Here is a 21,305-nt window from a genome sequence, read left to right as displayed (position 1 = left end):
GTAATCGATGAGGGTCCACTTTACTTATTTCAGTGTGAAACAGTTCGCGAAGAGGGCCCACACATGGAGGGCTCGACCTGCAGCGCGACGGAGTGACCGGAAGCTTCATCCGGCGAAAACCGATTTGCGAAGCGACGTCGTGCATTTTACGGTCGTCGCGTTCGAGACACGGGCGCTGCCCCTTGTCGACTCCTCGTCGCGACGCGAGGAGGAAAATAAAACGCGTGTAAAGCGTGCCATGTACAGAAGGGACAGCTTATCACCCTGAGTACGGTGATTGTGCGCTTGAAATTATTCTCGTCGCGTATATCCCTCCCTTGTGGCTCTCCTCTGGTAGCAATGAGAATCGCACACGCAAAGTGGCACATGGCGAATGCACGCTCTTTTGTCCTGCACCTGTGCACACGGATCGAGCACCGGAGGTAGGCCAGAGCTCGTATGAGTCGAAAGTATAAACGCACATACAGCACGGACATCGATAAGGTGCGCGACGGACGCACGTCGTTGACGTCGACGACGACGTTGAAAGAGTTTGCACTTGCTTCCAGATATCTGGCTCGTATTTTTCCTGTTTACAGTCGGCTAAGCCAAGTATTTCCCGGGAGAAAAATTTCTTTCGCCTCCAGCACCCGCTCGTTTCTTTTTTTTTCTCCATTTTCCGCACCACGTTATCTGAAGGAAACGCCTTGTCTCCACGTTTGTCTCGCCGACTCCCCCACATGTGTTGGCACTCGCTCTACGCGTTCCTATCTCCCGTCAATCTCTTTGCCGGGATCAATCATCTTAACTCCTCATTACCTTCATTATTTTGGGCGAACAAGTCAGATCGAAAAGTCTTATATGAATTTACCGTTGTCAACAGCATTCCCAGCGTGTTTTCTTCACTTTTAGGATAATTTTGATAAAATTAAAAAAAAATTTGGAAGAAAATAAATCGCTTTCAAAAAGCTCAAGAGCCCTAGAAAGTGTAAAATAATTGTGAATCCATATACCCATAAACATACAATCCTATATACCTGATATTCTAACGGTATTAGAAATCAGCGTGAAAATCTAACTGATTGACAACAATCATAGCCTTTTTATTATTTATTTTTCTATAGTTGTGTACTCAGTTGTTTAGTACCTATCTAATTTGTGTAATCTTGTTTTTGCCGACTTCTAATATCATTAGAGTATCAGAAGAGAATTGCAAATACAGGAATATTGATTCAAAATTATTTTCCACTTTATAGGCTTTTTGAAGTTTTTGAAAGCGGTTTATTTTTAAAATTGTTTATTTTGCGTACTTTTTAGTTGTCCACTAAAAGTTTGTTTTTAAAGTTGGTTGAAAAGAAGAAATCTCTCTGGAGGATTTTTCTAGCTTCCAGTGACCCGTCTATCCGACATATGCTGCATTCTTTGTCTCGCTCGCTGAACGCATACATATCCCAATTTCTTGTTCGCTACGCACTGAACATACGCTCACTGAGTGATTTAAATTTTTAACGTGTTATGTGTCTAAAGGCGTAACACGACATTGTTAACGCGAAACGATCGAGAGAACGAACGATTTTCAGATAACGATAAAGAGGACGTAACAAGTAATTATATGGTAATAATTAAGAAATAACAACAATTATCGGGATGGTTATAATTGCACCGCTCTCGGACGAAGACCTCTGCACGCCTGGCACGCGGTAACAGGTAGAAACCTGGCAGCTGGCGCATTATAACATGTAAATAGCTTCCAAGCCGCTAACACGCGTCAAGAATGAAAACCCATACAATCCGTTTGCCAATTAGCTGCCCCTCTAATTTACACGTGTACATAGCTGTTTGTTCTCCCTCGCGCTGCACTTCCCGAATCGCGCACTGTATTCCGCTTCCTTCCAAGATTGCGAATAATTAATTTCTTAATTTCTTCTTATTTAATTATCGTGTTTAATTATCGATTAAGCCAATTCAATCGCAGGCCGTTAAATTGGCCATCACTTTCAACAAATCGAAGACCGTTCGACACAGACGATTGATCTCAACAAATTCAATCAGACACTGTTCAAATGACAATTGATGGGAACGAAAGGAATTAAAAATCGTTCGATTAATAATTGAACTTAGCAAATTTAATGAAAGACTTTCATTTGGTGATTGAACTTAGCAAATTTAATTAAAGTTCGTTTAATTAATGCATAATATGAGCAAATTCAATCAATTCAATTAAATATTGTTCAGTGACGATTGATGCCCTTCCTCTTCCCTTCAACGCGCGTTCTTAATGTTTCTTAATCATCGATATCTTCCACGATGTCACGATGAATATTATCTACAAAACGAATTAAAAATAATCTTGATCAGTCGTCAATTGAACGGTCTTGGATTGAATTCGTTGAAGTCAATTCTGAATTAAACATTCTTCGATTGATTTCGCTTAGTCGTCAACTAGATGACTTGAAACATACTTGTCCAGATCAAGTATTAAATAGAGAGAAAATTGATTGATATCTTTACTACTTCGCGCTTCCTTCCATATTTATCTAACAATATAAGAAAAAGGGAAAAACAGAAAAAAGTTAACAAAGCTTTCTTATCTCGCGTAATGCATCTGTCCTAAATCATTCTCGTCACGCGCCTGGCTTGACGACGAGCGCGCGCTAAAAGCTGCATTTTTATCGTGGCAAGAATCTAGGATAAGTACGCTTGATCGCAGGCCGCTTTGCGCATTTTTCATCGAACGAAATTGCAGTCCTTCATATATTATCACAATTAAGAGCCACTACTGATGTGCACACGCAATACAGATTTATAGAAAAGAATAAGCGTTCTTACTGGAACGACTGATGACATGATTAAAGGACAGAGATGCGCTGTGTCTAATAGTTTCTCTGTCACGTAGTACTTTAAGAGGGAACGTTGTGAAAGACACAAAAGAGAGAGCGAAACATAGTGAAAGAAAAAGATTGATTATTCCTGTGAAATAAAATTTATTTCTGTGAAATAAATTTGCTTCTCTCTATGAAAATAAATGTTATATATCACAAACAAATTTTGAAGTATCTTTTTCTCAATGTAATCACTTCTCCTCCTTCGTTCTCCCTAACTAGACAATTAAACAAGAAAAGTATCTTACTCTCAATTGTTCTTTTACTAATGTTGACTTTATTTTGGAAAGAAAAATTTACTTTATTCTATTATTTTCTATTATTTTTTTTTTATTTTCTTCTATTATTTATTTTTCTCTTTTCTCTTTTTAAGGGAATATTACTTAAGTAATTTTTATATCTATATGTATGTAAAATAAAATGACTGTGCCATCTATAAACTCCTTTGACTGAGCTGGGCGAAATTTTGCATAGTTACTCTCTAGGACCTTGCGGGAAATACAGGCTATTACGAAACCTGAACACCTCCTCTCTCTGATTTCATCCCCGTGACAGTGTGATAACCCGAGCAACGTCGGGTAGTCTATACAAGTAAAATTATTTGACAGCATGTTGAATGCACGTCAACAGTGGCTCATCAGAAGCGTTGCACCTTCATTTGATCGAAACCGTTTTGCAACTGAGCGTACGTCATCTTTACGCAGTGTCGCCACAACCGCGCATAACTTTTCGTAGGCGTTCCGCCTGTGTAACTGCGATTATTACATAACACGCCATCCTTTGTTATTACCGCGTTCACAGGTCGATTAATAAATCGTAAGTGGAGCGCGTCCGACCGTAGGCGCTCACTTTCCCGCGAAATCACGACTCCATCACGATAGTGTACGATTATCGACAGTGACGTGCGAGAAGTATCGTTCTCTTAAAAAAAAAAAAAAAAAAAAGAAAGAAAACAAGAAACATAAGAGATTCAACATGCGTATCGTATCAATGTATTTCGTCATGAGAAACATGAAATAATGGCGACATTCGATTGATCGCTAATAGCGTCCGTTATCGGCCCGCTAGTTACGCGATTACATAGTCACGCCCGATCTGTAGCAGGTAATCCACGGGGGCGGGAAGGAGGGGGAGGGGGAGAAGAAGGGGGTGGGAGCGATGGAAAAACCGGCCGAGGTACGACATTTCTTCGCGACTCGGGGAAGGAAATGCATTTACGGCGGTAAAGTGCATCGCCAAGAGAAAGGGAAACCTACTGTCCGCTGGTGAACGCCGTCGCAGACTTTATTCGCTTCATTCAGTACGTGATCCTTAGTCTCATATGTGCGGACACATTTCACCTTGCTCGACAGGACTCTCGACCGCGATTCCTCTCGCGCTCGTTAATCAGTGATAAGGGAAAATCAGCGTCCGATCGCGGAGTGTCCTCCGGGACTTTATAACTAATACTTTTCGAAGAAGATATTGCGGATTCACATCGCGTGAGTGTAAGCCTGTGAAAATAACTGACGTTTCGATTAAATATTTTTTATTTGCTAAATAACTGCACCCACTCGAATATAACTACCGTTTTATCATTGAAATAACAACTCGCGATCGAGTTCTCGACCGTCATTGGCGTAGCCCCTCGATTTCGCTGAAACGAGCATTCGCCAAAATCAGCAAGCACTCAGTGCGCCACGTGGAAGAGCGATTTTCCGAATTCCTGATATTCACTCGACGTCGCCCGCGTATCTTTTCGAGTATGTTCGAGAATCCGCGCGTGTAGATACTTGTTAAACCGGCATTGCCGCCGCGGGAAGCGTTCCGTCTACCAAAATGTGCTATTAAGATGACGATATCCGGAGACCATAACGATAGAAATCGATGAGATTGAGATCTCCTGGCTGTTGGACAAAAATCTAGTCGATCGTTTTCCCAGAGCGCAAGCGAATTTTTCTGAGAGAGGTGATCGTTCTTAACGACACTGACACGGCGACAATATGACGCGTGCATTGAACTGCCTTCTCGTGACGCTGTGCATCGCGCACATGGCGATCGCGGAGAACGAGTCCAACATCCTCAAGCTGAGCAAACCGCAGAAAATCGCGACGATCAAGGCTATGGCGGATTCTAACGCGACGGAACACGCGGAGGGCAAGGACGAGTCGAGGAAGCGAGCGTCCTCAGTCGCCTTCAACAAGAACAATCCGGAGTTGGACTGGAAGAACTACTTGAAAACGTTCGACGAAAGCGAGGAGAAGCACCGGGATTTCGACGTGGATTTCATGAAGGAGAAACTCGAAAGAACGGCCAACAGTATACAGTGGCTCGCCGATCTTTACGATCCTCTCAGATGGGTCAGAGTGCCCGGGAAAGTTCAGCACGAATGCAAGAGGGATATGGAACGGTTCCTCGACGCGCTGAGGGACGGAAAACTTTGGGCTGCGAAGAGTAAGTATGCGATTGATTAGAATACAAAACTTTTTCCAGATGCCTGTCTTTTCCCACGCAAAAACTTGTGTCGGAATAAAATATTCCCACTCGAATAACTGAGATCTGTATTAATAGTCACTTGAAATTTATCTCAGATGAAATACTCAGATCTAAATTTAAGCCCACATAGTTACTATTTCAAAAATGTGTCTCATATGTGAGATGTTCAGATTTTTATTCAAAGTTAAATTCAAGTTTTTTCAGTTGAAGTATAATATATGTGATCGCTGTGTAACCGCGATTTGATTGAAAAACTCTCATCCAACTCTGAATTCCGAGTACTATGTACTTACTTGAAATATTTCAACAACTATTAATACGAGTTTTAGGCTCATCATAACTAATAGACGTTAACTGAAACTTACTCTATATGAGATATTCAGATCTGAATTTAGAGTTAGATTTAAGTTTTTTATTTAAATTATATAATATATGTGACATAATATTTATAATCGTAATTTAGCTGAAAAACTCATATCTAACTCAAAATCCAAATCTGTGTATCTCACCTGAGACAAGTTTCAAGTAACGTCTATTAATACAGACCTGAGATGCAATAAATTTCAATTATTTGACTTGAGGAGAAAGTTTAATTTTTTCTCGGAGATTACTTGAAAATAAAGATTATTTGAAGGTAAAATTATATCCTGGAATTATATTCTATTCTGACACGTACCGAATAAAAAATGTAATATTGCGGAGTCCCAACGCGACGAATGCACGGAAATGCACAGAAATACACGGAACATAATTGCAAACCGAGAACAATAACTCAGTTGATTTCAAGAAATTCGTGTTATGGTAAAAATCCAATTTTTGAGGACAAGTCGATTAATCGCACGTCGAGATATATCCGTGATCAATGAATATTGAGAAGAGGAAATCGACAAACATTCGCTCAGTTAAATTCACGATTGCTTGATCGAACGCGTTGCTAAAGACGCCATTATTTCATGAAATCTCGCAATGGTCAAAGCACTCTCTGACCTAGTTCCCGGCTTTGATATAATGTATCCTCTGACACTTTGTGTCAGCGACTCACGAATCTTTACTTCGCGCGTTTCTTACGGATGTTACATTAGGGAAATGGAATTTGGCCGCCATTATTTCCAAGATGACGCTCGGCAGGACTCAGCAGAAAATCAAGAGTGAAGACACGCAAACGAGAGCTGAGATATTAACATAATAATGAACGACGTTTCGTTGAAGCACGAAGCGAGGCGTTGCTGTTATCGTAACTCGAAATTTCTATCTCAGACAGAGAGAGAGAGAGAGTGAGAGAGAGGAAGGGTAGCTTTTCTCTCTCTCTCTTTCTCATGTCGATCAAAGAATAATATCTTTTTCTTTCTGTAAGCTCCTGCACGTGTTTGTATTTCATTTTTATCGCATTATACCATAAATTTCGCATGAGATAATTCAATCACAGGGTTAGAAATTTTACATATGGGAAGAAATATAAGAATAAACTTTTATCTCACTCACAATAATTCGACGAATAAATGTTTGATCGTAGATCAAAATCGGCGAAATATAGAGATAAGCTGATATTTATTACGCGCTGTTCGGAATCTCTCGTTCTTTCTAATATCCCGGACTGACAAACCGGGCTGAGCAGGATTTCCCTTACGACATTTCACCGTCTAGATTCCACTTCCCTCGCGGAAGCTCTTCTCGCGGTTCAATGACATCGTAAATTCAATGAGATCATTGTTTGCTCCTATACCGACAGATTTCACAGATAGGAATGCAATACGCAATTAAGTGAAATGAAAGAGCATCATATTGAATTGTACAAAAAATAATTTCAGATTCTTCAATAGATTTTCCTAAAGAAAATCCAAAATTGTTTATTACAATTCAATATTAATATTTCGACATACGGAGAAAATATTGTAATAAAAAATACAACAACTTTGTAATCTTAAACTGTAGAGATATGACCGAAATTATTATATATTTGTTTCGAAATATTATACAAGTACAACATATTATTGTTTGGATGCTTTTCATATATCATTTTTTGTATATTATTAATTATTTGAATATTTTTTTATATCGTATATCAGGGAGATTGTCAAATTTATTATGTTTGCACGGAAATTTATAGCAAAAATTATCATAGTATACTACAGTAATTGATTATCTTATTATTTCATACATATTATTTACATTTTATATTTTCATTTATATTTATATTGTACAAATTGAAATATGCTACTAAAAAATTGAATATATTCCTAACGAAATTTACTATGTTCTTTAGCAAAATAGATCTTATTGACAATCTATTTCTGCATTGGCCTGAAACATAGCAAAATTAAGAAGAAATTTTATGAAAAAGAAACAATCATAATGTCCTTTACAACTGTTACAACTCCAGCCTAGTTTTATAAAGAAAAAAAAAATAGGAAAAATATATATAAATTTGACGTAATTTTTACCGTAACATTCCTTTCGTGTATCTCTGCAACTTGCACTCTGTTATCTTGCATAATTAACATGATCGATGATCAAGAACTGAAAAGTAATTGCGAGTTATGGCTCTTAATCGTTACCCATGACACAGAAAACGGGCGAAGCTCGAGAAGCGGCCGGAGAATTCGACACGACCCAGTGGAAGCCGAGTTCGCACAGCCGCATCGGACATCACATAGTTACAAACCGCGATGTACGGATTTACGGTGATTTCCGGTCACGCGCCTCGTCCGCATTATCAATATCCGCGGTAATAACGCCGACGGATGCGCCGATGCCGATTGCCGTGTCACACCGACGAAAATTACGAAACTGCAGGCCGCGACACGCGACACCTGGACAGCTGACTCTCGTGTCTTTGCGCCGGCGATGCTTCGGACATGCACACGGCTCGAAAACGAGACGCGGGCCGTAATTGCACTTAGAAAGCGACGCTAATTATCGGAAGTAATTTTTCATCGCTGACGCTATTAACAACCACTTCGGGACGGCTCGTGGCACGATAATGATGTCGTTAGAAGCGTTTAGGAAAATTTTGAAAAATGATCACACGCACACACGCGCACACACACAGACGACTCGCGGAGAAGCATCGGAAAAATGCGCGGACCAGCACGTTGGTCCGCGACATTTACGTGCTGACGGGAACGGACGGCTGCGTCAGCGCAACGCGCGTCGCGAAATACACGACGATAATGAGCGAAACTTAGGCAATTATCAAGTTGTCGGGCAAGAAAAGTTGCATCGGCGATTCCGCGTTGCTGCGGAGTTGCGATGAATTATTTCCAAATGCTCCACGGGGTACATTGTGCAAACCCCTTCGGTGTCTCTATCTCGCGGCTGTCATAACGCAACGTGGCGAGTCATTATATTCGTAAAGTCGGGGTACCATTAATCAGTTGGACACGTTACGCCATTGTCGCGAATTCCAACGTGGCGACGGGCTTTATGGCCCGAACAGTATCACGTTGCCTTTATGGCTCTTACTGATTGGGCGTGCATACGGGTGCAGATTGAAATTACGCAGACCGATCTGACTTTCGCCGGCAGGAAATCGTCTGGCTAAAGATATCACCGTTTAATATCGGGAGCAACCGATCGCGCTACTTCCTAATGGTTCACATCCTACAAAAAACTATCAAACCTATGAGACCTCTGTGCAATGAGAGAATTGCTAATATTCTATTGTTAAAATGATCATTTATTCTCCTCATTTTAAGCTATAGTTGTCTTCAACTATAAGAAGATCAATTCTTCACTTCAACTACAGCAAAAATATTTTATAAAGATAATAGTCCCGCAATATATTCATTACAAATTTGAGAAAAGCCCATTATCATATAATAATAAGAAAAAAGAATTTATTCTCTTTACAAAAATATTATAAAACTTTATTCACGGAAAAGCTGATTCATGTAGCAAACAAGCCGATTTTTTTAAATATTCTTGATTTTGTGAATGCTGAATATATATTTCCTATTATAGGATTCGGAATTTATTTTAAATTAATTTGAAATAAGCTTATGATAAACTTATGATATATTTAAAAAGATACAATTTTATTCTTAATGGAAATCCTCTTATATATAATTTCAAGAAAATTCTCTTAAAATCAAAAGGAAAATATTCATAAAGCACAGTATTCTTAAAATATTCTTAAAGTTAAATATTCTTAAAATATTCTTAAAGCACAATATTCTTAAAATTAGAAAACCTTTGTCTACAAGTTTGAATGAAAATTTCTTCTAGTAAGAGGATATTCTGTATCAAGTAAACATAGTCTTCTTAATTCAAAGAGAAAACAGAATAACATATGGTAGATTTCCGATTAATATAGTTCATTAGAAACTTTATTAGAAGAGAAATATACTGTATACTTTTTCCATAAGAGTTTTCATTTAGAATATAAGATTACAGAAAATAGTATCTTATAACTAAACTTCTTTCTTTGGATATTAGAATATTTCTCTTTTGATTTGACAAAAATCCTCTTGAGTCTATGCATAAAAAGATTTCCGTTAAGTATAAGATTATTATTTTTGGAGTATATATTTATGGTTATATGAACTTACGAAATATTTGAAACAAGTTTCACATTTACTCGAACGCGGTATTTATGTTTCCGCTATGTACTCGCGTTATATTTGATGTCAATTATCACGGTTAAAGCGGTCACTCTCGCGAATTAGCGTCACGAACTCCTGCAAGTGTCGCCTGTTGACGGCGAGATCGGCGATCCGACACGACGTGCATGGCACGCGGCCTGTCCGGCTGCGCTTTCTACTCTCGCGGTCAGCACGAGCCATTTTACGTAACTGACAATGAACCCTCCGCCGACGGTGCAGCCATGTAATCGGCTCTTTCGGGGAACTTGAGACGATGAAACTTCAGCGCGCAGACGGTTGTAAAACTACGACGACAACGAGCGCGTAAAATGAAAGGACAATGGCGAGGAAAACGCAGGACCATTTACATAAAGGTCCTTCTACATCTATCGCAATATCAGTCGCAAGCAGATGCAACGCTCGTCGCGACGATGATCGCGAAAGTTGGCTTAACTTCAACTATTACAAATGCGACGCCAACTTCAGAGACGTCAGTGGTACACTTGGTTTTTCTCAATGAGGTTTGAATATTTTCCCGGTCCGAGTCAAAATTTTAGCCCTATTTTCGATCTAAACTTTCTAACTTTCTGTATATTCTGAAGGATCAATATATGTTTAATACACATTGGAAACTGAAGTACTACTTAGAGCTTTTAAATGGCAGAAAACATAGAAAATGTTATTAGTATATTTTAAAGATTTCCTCCCGACAAAATAGATCAAACAAAATAAAAAACAAGTTGATGTAGACTTCTGAGTATCAAAGCAGGCACTGAAATATTAAGGTCAAAAGTAGGATCGAAATTTCGTCTCAGGCAGTTTGGGACGCCTATGAGACAACTTCTGGAGATTAATCAAAAGTAAGTTCTTTCACATTGGATCATCGACTCCAAACTGCATTGAAAAGAAAGTGTTCAAACCGTTTTGAAATCCAGGGTACACTTGTTTGCATAACGTTTTATCCGACACGATTTGGAAGGCAGCCGATGTCCAATGAGAAAACTTATCTTCCGAAAAGCACATTGAAAATTGGCTGCGTTCCGAACTTTATCGGGGTAAAAACGAATGCAAGCTGCTGTGCAAACGAGAATTCAATCTTTATGCCGTTGACGCTCCTGATTGGGCTGTCGCAACGCCCGACGAGTAAAAGTTGAATCAACTTTTACTATCATCGTCACGAAGAGCGTTGCGACCGACATTGCAATGGATGCGTTACGTTGGTGCGAAATGTCTGTCGCGTTTGCCAAGTAAAATAGAAGATGAAATGACTCAATTTCAGAGGATTAACAATATTTACGGACAAAATAAACAACATTGACTTTATTCTTTTTGATATTTAACGAGGACTTCTTGTTTTCCTTTCAAAACCCAAATTTACTACGATAACAAACTAGGATAATTTAAAAGAAAAGTAATGAATCTTTTATATAAAAAATAAACAGATTCTCAACATGTACAATCGAATAAACAATTTAGAGTCGAAGCTAGCATTTCTGTTGGAGTAAATATTTTGTATAAAAAAGAGAAATGTTGTTTTTACACACGTAAAACGTTACGATTGTTTGAAGTCCCTTTATTGAGAAAACTGATATAAATATACGAATGAATAAATATAAATACTAAAAAGCTATAATACTAAAACATTTATGTGCGCAATTAAGAACATAGTTTGCCAAAGTTGTCAAAGTTAAAATTTTAGCTACAAATTTTAATTGTAGATTCTACCTTTGGCAACATTTTAACGTTACGACTTTTTGATATTTATTTATCAATTTATTTATCTGTATCACATAGTGTTTTTACTAAATAACGCTGACTCTTGTACTTTTTTCTAAATTGTTCATTTGATAATAAACTTTTTTCGCGCTAACCTAATAAAAGGATCTCAACAAGTCGCAGCGTCCGGCGTTCGTCTCGTGACCTCGACGGTACACATTCCCGGGAGAAGGTTAGATGTTCGTATGTGACGTCGTGTTCCGGCGAATTTGGCGTCGTGTTTTACAGTCTCTATAGTCGTCGTCACCGATGACGAGAAATCCCGGGGAACCTAGAAAGAAACCCTTGGTCTTAAGAACACGAAAGCCCGCTTGACAGCGAGACGCGCTTTATCTCCCACGTTCCGTCTCGATGACCGACATTACTTTTCAGCCGTCTCACTCGGGCTTTTCTTTCCAGTGTCGGACGCGAGCGGCCGCTATTCCTCGCAATTCTATTTTGGTAACGACTTCTGGCTGGGCTCGAGTACCCTCTGCAGGGAGCTCAATGTCACCCACGAAAAAAACGCGAGGGGAATCGACGACGACGAGGCGGAAGGAGAGGGAGAAGAGGAGGAGAGCCGGCAGTCACCCTTTCCCTTGAGGTTTCACGTCGCGAGGCTGTATCTAACGCTGCCGAAGGAGGTCGATTTTTCAGTGAGTCGCGAAACAATTTTCCGCGAGACGCGAGCAGGCAGACGATGGCACTCGCACACGAGCACTTATCGTCAAGTGCTTGAACCTTTTGAGTGCTATGGGTACACACATGCGTTTGACAACTTTCACCGGCGTGGACTGCGAATGCATATATACACGGCAAAAAAACTCAATTCGTGTAACTGAATTTCCTGTTGTCTGCGGACCAGATGAAAATTCGGTTATAGAAATAGAAAGACTCCTGCGGGAGGCTTCAATGTCCAAACGAACGTTTCCAGCCGCGTTGACAGAGATGCTACTTCCCGAGTCTTTATCTGGTTGAATTTAGTTAAATAAAACTAAGAATTTTATAAATTTTTTTTGGCTTGTCAAACTCTCGTCATAAGCAAAAGTTATCTGATAACTATCGTGATAAGCAGTTATATTCTTTTATATATCTTAGAGACGGCAATAAAAAAATTATTTTATTCGTCTCAGTTTACACCCAAAAAAGCATAATTTTATCTTTAGCAGAATCAACTTATATACATTGAAAAAAAATAGTTGAAAATTTATTTATGAGATATAAAGTTTATACACAGAAATCAATTTTATTTCACAGAAATAAACTATATTTTACAGAAATAAACTGTATATCCCACGAATAAATTTTCAAGTATTTTTCTCTCAGCGATCGGCTCAAGAAAATTCTTCTGAAATTAAAATAAAATATTCCAAGCGCAATGTTCTTAAGATAATATCTAGTAGATTTCCAATTAATAATTTACTTCACGAGAAAAGGAATATTTTTTCGACAAGAGTTTTCGCTTAAGATATGGAATTACAGGAAATAGCAATTAGACTTCTTTTTCCGGGTTAAAATACTTATTTCTCTCTTGGTTTTAGGAGAATCCTCTTGAGGTTGTAATGTATATAAGAGGATTCCGCTAAGATCATTATATTTTTTTGGCTGTACTGCTCATATCGACGTTTAAGTAATTTCGTTCACTGACCGACTCATGACAGCCCACACTATTCCGTCCTCAGTGCACTGCACTCATAGGGTTAAGCTTACATCACAAGCGCTATGTCTCATGGCGCGATTGTGTCGTCATTCCGATTGTTGTCCTATCAATCGTTACGTGACGCATAATAGACGCCGCGTGAGGCGCGAATTATGGCGCGTTTTGCAGATTACTGTATTTAGCCCGATGAGAGTAGTGTTTCATCATCTCGGCAGAGAGAGAGAGAGAACTCACGCCGCGCGCGATTTGCATCGGCGAGAATTAATTAAACGCGCGCTCGCGCGCGCCCGCGGAAGTCAGGGCGGAATAGTCGCGAGAGACGTGGCATGTTAACCGCGTGTCCATTGGATTATTCACGAACCATTTGTTTCTATGTATCATTGGATAACTGTCAAAGCGCAAACGAAATCCCGTGCTCGGCCACGATGACAGCGGCGCGAGATCGACGAGGGACGTGATCATGCATACATCCGCGAACGCGCATGCATAGCCGGCGTTTATTAGGCACTTTGTCGCGCGCATAAGATGGATGCACGCAAGATGTGCATCCATGACGCACGTCCGACACACAATTGCGAGCACGGCTCTGACGCAAGCACATTTAATCCGCGAACGCAGTCGAGTAACACAATATTTTCTGTATTTCATCTAGTTCTTAATGAAGTATATTAAAGACTAAAAGGAAACATGCCCTGTCGCAAATACCGGAAGAACGTCAAAAACTCACACTCTAAGAGAGAAAATTGTTAGAAAATCTCAACTATAAAATTATAGTTATTTTCGATACCAATGTCTCTTTTCTCGTTATTTTAACGAAAATATTAATAGTATAATGAGAAAAAAACTTTCGGTATTTGTAACTATAATATAATATAAAGAAATAATTATGATCAGGAAAACCATTTCATTAATAAGTTTTACGATAATGTTAATGATAACCTTGTATGCATGTTACTACTGCTATTTTACTATAAAAAATATTGAGATTGAGGGTAAAAATAACTATAATTTGGTTAGATCAATCATTTTTTCTCTCAGTGAAATAATATATATATATAATTATTATCACTAACACTACACACGGAGAGAGAGAGAATACTAGTTTTTTTTCATATAATTTTTTTTACAATTATACTTTATTTTTAATAGGGCAAAAATAGACTGTCAGTAAGGTCTTATCTTAGTAAAGAACATAAATTCCGCTAATCTTTCTTAAAATAAATTAGTATAAATATTTCTGATTGAATCAGTAAAAAGAATATTTTATTTTACTGCTCCATATGTTTAATTGATTTTGTCCAGAAGAAGTAAGATTTTACTGCAAAATTACATAGTATATAATTTCATTACGCACGCGCTGTACGAAATTCCACTTTCCGCATTTATGGTGATGGAATTAACGGCTTCCATGTCATTTGCGTGCGATGGCACTATTTGCGTTTGCAAACTGTATCATTAATAGTAACAGTCGTTACTATCGACTGATCCTTTTAACGAGATTTTACTAATATTAATGTTACATTTATAATTAAATATCAATTGTAAATGCGGTATTTCAGTGAAAAATATATTGATTGTACTGCAGAAACATGACAAATTTCACTAGGCTTCACTAGAAACATAGCAATTTTTCTAATAACAGTTTCAGTTCCTAAAATGTAAGTAGTCCATATGAAATGAAAGAACACCAAATTTCTGCGGACTATCGATCTGTCCTCAACACTCAAAAATCCTATAGTAATATTTATTATAAAATTTCCTTCGTGTATAATAACAGTGACTGACAAAAATGATACTCATCAATCATGATGATAAATCAATGATGGAGAATAATAAAAAACGATCATAATTTTTTCGTTCAGTGATTATAGTCACGAGAATAATAAACACTTTTTTCACACTACACTGATTCAGTGTGCGACAGACAGGAATCCATTAATCCTCCGCCGAAACATTCTCTCTCTCTCTTTCTTTTTAACGTTTTAGAATATTTACCCGTCACCATCACATCTCAATCATTCCGTTTCAAAGGTATTGAAGAATGTTTTGACAGAGAATCGACGGACTCCCGTCTGCCGCGCCGTCTAGACGGATAGTGAAAATCAACTTAAATTCATCCGTTGGTTGAGTGTCGCCTCGACTCACCGAGAGGACGTCAGAAGACATCGTGCGCGTCGAGGTCAATGGCCGTTTTTGTTGAGTCGGTAGTGTAGTAATAGCTGGTGGAGCGGTTTAACTCCCGCCAGGGATAGAAGTTTTGGCATTCGCACTAATAAGATTATCCTATGACTTAAATCACTAAGTTCTCTCCACCTTCCTGTAGACAGCACTATTTCAGACACTGAGAAGCCTGTGCTTGCTCTACCATAATCGTATTATCCGCCCGAACTTGGGCGATATCATTATTTGTTAATTAATCGCGTTTGCCGAATGAGTGAATCGCGATTCGCAATTTACGCTCGACTCCCTCCGAGGATTCGCAAGGTCGAGGTTATCACAAGTAATTGGTAAAAGGTATCAGAAACCACCCAGCCTTTAAATTCGAGCTGATCGATATATCTAAAAAAAGGGTTCTTCTGCTCTGTCGATAGTGTGACGCGCGTGCAAAAAGGAAAGAAGAGAGAGAGAGAGAGAGAGAGAGAGAGAGAGAAAAGAGCGTGCGAGAGAGCGAATGATTACATGTCCCGAGTCGACGAAAAAAATTGGAATATCGTTTTTTTTTCCGCGATCGCAACTTCCAATCACTGGACGCGATCGATACATCGACGCAGCCGCATGAAAATTATAATCGCAAATATCGAGCGCCTTCACCGCCGTCGCGCTATGTTTTTGTGCGCGAATCCCTTTGATCTGGTGAAGATTACCAACCGCTCGGATCCAGCTTACGCGCGCCAGAAGAGAGTTTAAACTCTTTGCCGCTTTTTCGCGCCTACAAAAGTGCGTAAACAGCGCAGCGCGCGCGAGTCGAAAAATGGACAACGTGTATTTTTCCGTCGGATTTGGCTTTTCTTTTCCTTTCTTTTTAATTAAACGATCGGTATCTTTGTTTCTAACTCGATGAATCAATATTTCCTTATGAATAACCCGTGCCTCCCACCAGAGACGCCAAAATATCAAAGATAGATAGATAAAAGCCCTATAATATTTGTTAAACATTATATTCCTAATTAAATATATTCCTTAGGTATATTTTAGGTATATCTTACTGACACTCTATATTAGTAGAAGCATACACTGGGAGAAAAAATCATTAAGAAATAAAAGATATTTATTTAATGGGTGCTAGTAACATATTTACTAGTACTAATTTATATATATAAAATAGAATGTCTATCCGATATCATCCGTCTGTTCCCTATAAACGCCTAAACTTTTTGACCGATCTGGACGAAATTTTGTATAGTTACTCTTTAGAACTCTGCGGAAAATAAACTATCATGAAACCCATTCTTTCTCTTGATTTCATCTCCTTGATAGTTTGTGATAATCCAGGCAACGCCAGATTAAAAGCTAGTATGAGAAAAATATTCTTCAAATTTAATAAGAAAATTTTCTTAAAACCTTAATCTTTCACGAAAACAACTGTTTATTTCATTTAAATAAAAGAATTCAGATTTAAGCAAATATGTTATATCAGTACTCTCCCTGAATAAATATTTTTTTATTTTTTAGATATTTTTTCTCTCAGTGCAGTAAAATTGACAAGAATTCATATGAGGAAGGAAACTTATATTACTATTTCCTCCGCGTAGTTAGGAAGAAAAATAAGAGGAGAAGAGGCAAAATTTGAAAGAAAAAGAGAAAAGAATTAAAGAGACGAGAGCAAAAAGAGTTATCGGGAGAACATCCCTTTGGCTCGTGGAGGGTTTATTAACGATGTGACTTTCACAGGGGATACAGAGGAAACGTTCCGCACTAACGACGCCGTTTCATTCTCTTTCCAGACACGTCAGGTGTTTCTGGGTCTCTGCCTGCCAGGTACATGTGACCGCGCATCTCTGACCTCGATGCTAAGAGCCAGCGCTGATAGAGTCGAGCGCGAGGGCAATTCGACCTATCGATCGAGCGGCCCGAAGATTCACGTGGTCACGGTGAAGCCCGTGCCGTCTAGCAATTACTGCGCCTGGCGGGATCCCAAATTTTACGTGCTCTCGTGAGTAAATCTAAAAATCCGCTTACGGCCGAGCGTAAATTGTTTGCCCGACGGAGGGATTGGCTCACTCTCTTCCGGCACGGTAGGCTCTCTGCCGCGCGGTATGACTTCCACGCGGCGATCGCGGGTAACGCGATATCACCGTAAATTCCGCGGAAACTTGCAGTCGCGACGATAATTGCCGCGACGCTCGATGCAATTTCGTTTCACCCCGCTTTTCCACTCGCGCGCGCGAAAATAACGTCGTTTCGCACGCTGGGTATTCGTCCGATAGTAACGGTAGAAAAATATTATTCATGCGAATTTTAAAGTGAGAAAAGCACTTGAGTTATCTAACGACGCAACTTGGAAAACTTCATTCTGCGACACGATGCTACGCGGCGGAGAACTTATGAAACTCGCTCGCAGTACTTTTGGTAAACGCGGACATCTTTGCCAACTACGTCACCTCCGTCCCCCGCGCACCTTCTCTCTTTCGTGCCGCTCTTCCTTCAACTCGAATTCGCTAATATCAAAGTTGATATTGCCGCGATATTGGGAAGGAAGCGGAAGAGAGGAAGGTATCGGACGAAACCGATTTCCAGCGGATCGATCCGCATCGCGATTCATTTAGGCGTGACTTCGCCCGACATACTTGCCTGTCATTATACGGGAGGACAATTCGGGAAACATCAACCTGCAAGTTTCTCAAGCAGTAATCTGTCTCGCGATAAAGACGCGATATTCGAAACGCGCGGGACACGTTGACTCGGGCAACTGCGTGCTGCGAACTTTAAAGTTTTGGCCCAACGCGCAAAAGCTACACGGTAGCATTTTATCGGTTTTTTACGAGGCAACCAGATTGCTGGTGCTAAATTTACGAGCGATGAAACACATGGAAATAATCGATCACGCTGATTAATATCGACAACCACATTAATAATAATCGAGGCAGGCTGCCGCAGATTTTGCGTAATGTATGCTTTATTGCGATAAACAAACGCGGAACTATCGCGCTCGAGGGAAGCAGAGAGAAAAAGGGAGGAGGAGAGAGGGTAGCGGGAGAGGGGAAAAGAGGGAAGAACATAATTGCATATTTAAAATCCGCGGTACAGTCGTCGGTACACGGAAATTTTGCCACGGAAATTTTACCACGTAATGCGGAACGTGGGAATTTATTTCTGCGAATAAGCTGCATCACACGTCCCTCTTTTGAATTTGCGCGTCCGAAATCCTATTTAACTCGACGCGGGCGACGTAGAGGCACAAGGGAAAAACGCGTTATGATTAAAGACGCGCCACCGCGTGATGAGATTTAATGATAATTAATTACAACCGTACACCGATCAATAACTCCCGGCGGGAGATAAACAAAACGCGGCCGCGCGAAGACAATAATCCTCAAAAATGTCCTCGGGCTAAATCCGATTAGAAACACGATACAGCGCGCTACGAGGATTCCCTCATTCACTGAAACGAAGGACTGTTTTAACGAAGGACGATCTTAAACGATGCTATTGCGCCTAGATAGAGAAAGAGAGAAAGAACTTTCTCGATGAATGTTTCATACGCGCTCAGAGCAGACTAATACTCAACGACACTATGTGCACCTTATGTTAGCGACACAAGCGCAGTTTGAATTAATGAAAATGCTCTGAAGCAAATTAAATCTCAGAGGAATGCAGCAAAGTAGCCATCTGCACCGACAAACTGCACTCCTGAATCTACAACTAGGAATTAGTTTAAGCTATCTCTCCCTCCCTCACCCTTTCTCTTTCTCTCTCTCTCTCTCTCTCTCTCTCTACCTCCCTCGAGCTGGCAGCTTAAATGTTAGAAACTACGGGAAGTCTAAAGATGTACTGCCGGTCGGGTGTGTGCTACAGTTACGGCTCTCGAAAAGCTCGATCCGCGACAGAAGTTCTATCGGTCGACTTCGTCTCTGACGTACGACGGTAAGACGCGAGGAGGAGGAGGAAGAGTCGAGTAATTTCCACCGTGGGTTACAGCCAAACTTCGCCAACGTGCACAGACGAAGTTAGAAGTTTCGTTAGAAAAAAACGGGGGCAGAAAGGGGGAGAAAGAGGCTCGGATCCTACGGCCCTTCGAATTTGTTCCGATTTTTCCTGCTCGATGGAAAGTTGCGCTTCAGCCGCGAGGCTACCCGTTTTCTAATCAGCCCGGCGACGACGAACGAGATCGCCCCGACGCGCTCCGTTATTTGTTACGTGGCCGAGATATGCGAGCGAAACGCATTTATGCGCATCTGACGTGGTCGGTTGCGTAAGCGCGTAGCTCCTGTTGAAAGAAAGTGCGCGCGGAAAGTGTGTTGCGCACGTGAACACCTAACGGATGTATCATACGAGTGAGCGAAAAAGAGAGAGACAGGGAAAGTGAGAGAGAGAGGGAGAGGGAGAGAGCATTGCAGCCCGCGGCAACGCACGTGGCTTGCGCGATCGCACGGTGCATCGAACACCGATGGCAATGAATATACCCGCAATTTTTCGCTACATGATCTTGAGCCGCGAGCGCAGACCGCGGCGGAAAATTGCGGCGTGCAATTGCACGCTCAATCGCGTCGACGAGGACGATGATACTTGGCGATTAACGACGAAGAAGCGCCGCACTACTCACACCAGACATTACTTCCAGCTACATGCGCGTATACACACACGTACTTGATGTGAGCCGATACACGTCGAAAGCCAACCGACAATTGAGCGCAATTTCAATCGAGAGCCCGGGTTACACTCATCGGGGATAAACACTTTCGGAGTTAACTTAACTCAACCGTTAAGTAACTTCAGGAGCGCTCGATCAACTTCATCAGCAAGCGCGATATTTCGCGAGGAACTCGAGACTCGAGCCCCGAGAAAGCAAAGTTCGCGTCGGCGCCGCGGTCGTGACAACGTGAGCGAAGTGACAGCCGGACAGCAAACGCGGAAAGAGGGACCGCGCAGAAATTTCCCAAGATTTCCCCAGATTCCGACTAGATTGTCCAAGTTCGCTCTAAAATTAATGGATGACATTTGGAAAATTTCCATACGGGCCCGGAGTCCGTAATTACTTTTGGAAATCGAACTGGACCCTAACCATAAGCTCCTAAAAATTGTCTACACGAGGGATGTTTGGAGCCATATCCGCGTGTGACTTTTCCAGTTCGCGCTTCGCCGCGAAAGAATCGGCGACGTCGCTCATCTCTGCGAAGTCAGAGCCAAACGTCGGCGCGGCATACTTTCGCGATTGCATTTCGCTCCTTACAGTCTCGTTGTCGATCAATCATCAACGAGAGAAGAGAAAAAAAGGAAGGAAGAGAATCCATTCGCAACTGCGATCGCCAGTCGCGTTGCGCAATGACGCTTGCTCTCATGCGAGCTGGAAGCGCTTGCAAACAAAACGCGGACAGGTAGCCGCCAAAAGGACAGATATTGTACGAACGACTAATTGAGTAAGTGTCATTGCGCACACGACGTGCGGCCGATGTGGCAAATGTCACCGTTAATCTTTCTTGAGTCGGCCCCGCATGCTCCCCGGCCCGCGGTCGCATTACTGCAATCGCCAGCGTAATGCACGCCCGTACGACCGTCGCGTCGTAATGAGCGTTATGCAAATTGCGTAACTCCCCGGTTGACTACGCCTAACGAGAACGGGACACTCGTCGTTATCGCGATCCTATATCATGTAATAAATTGCCAGCAATCTTGGACATGCGATTCCCGCGCGCTCCGCAAGTCGGACGTGTTTTGAAAAAATGCATAATCCCCATTGACTCGCTGTCATTACCTTACACTTACTCTCTCTCTCTCTCTCTCTCTCTCTCTCTCTCTCTCTCTCTCTCTCTCTCT

The 21,305-nt window shown here is 40.8% G+C and overlaps 1 protein-coding gene across 1 annotated transcript in view; it reads left to right on the top strand.

Moving 5' to 3' along the window:
* The first annotated feature begins 4,414 nt into the window (after nucleotides 1-4,414).
* LOC116843723 (nose resistant to fluoxetine protein 6-like) overlaps nucleotides 4,415-21,305 on the top strand; it is a 33,236-nt gene continuing 16,345 nt past the window's right edge. The window contains exons 1-3 of the mRNA XM_032814402.1: nucleotides 4,415-5,294; nucleotides 12,092-12,327; nucleotides 17,276-17,484. Coding sequence (XP_032670293.1) covers nucleotides 4,844-5,294; nucleotides 12,092-12,327; nucleotides 17,276-17,484 — 896 coding nt within the window. The 5' untranslated portion in view covers nucleotides 4,415-4,843. The remainder of the gene's footprint in view (nucleotides 5,295-12,091; nucleotides 12,328-17,275; nucleotides 17,485-21,305) is intronic.

Source organism: Odontomachus brunneus, unplaced genomic scaffold (genome assembly GCF_010583005.1).
Source record: "Odontomachus brunneus isolate Ranch 3 - 2012 unplaced genomic scaffold, Obru_v1 Obru_scaffold_035, whole genome shotgun sequence".
Taxonomy (NCBI): domain Eukaryota; kingdom Metazoa; phylum Arthropoda; class Insecta; order Hymenoptera; family Formicidae; genus Odontomachus; species Odontomachus brunneus.
The sequence above is the reverse complement of the archived record's forward strand: the minus strand, read 5'-3'. Positions and strand labels throughout refer to the sequence as shown.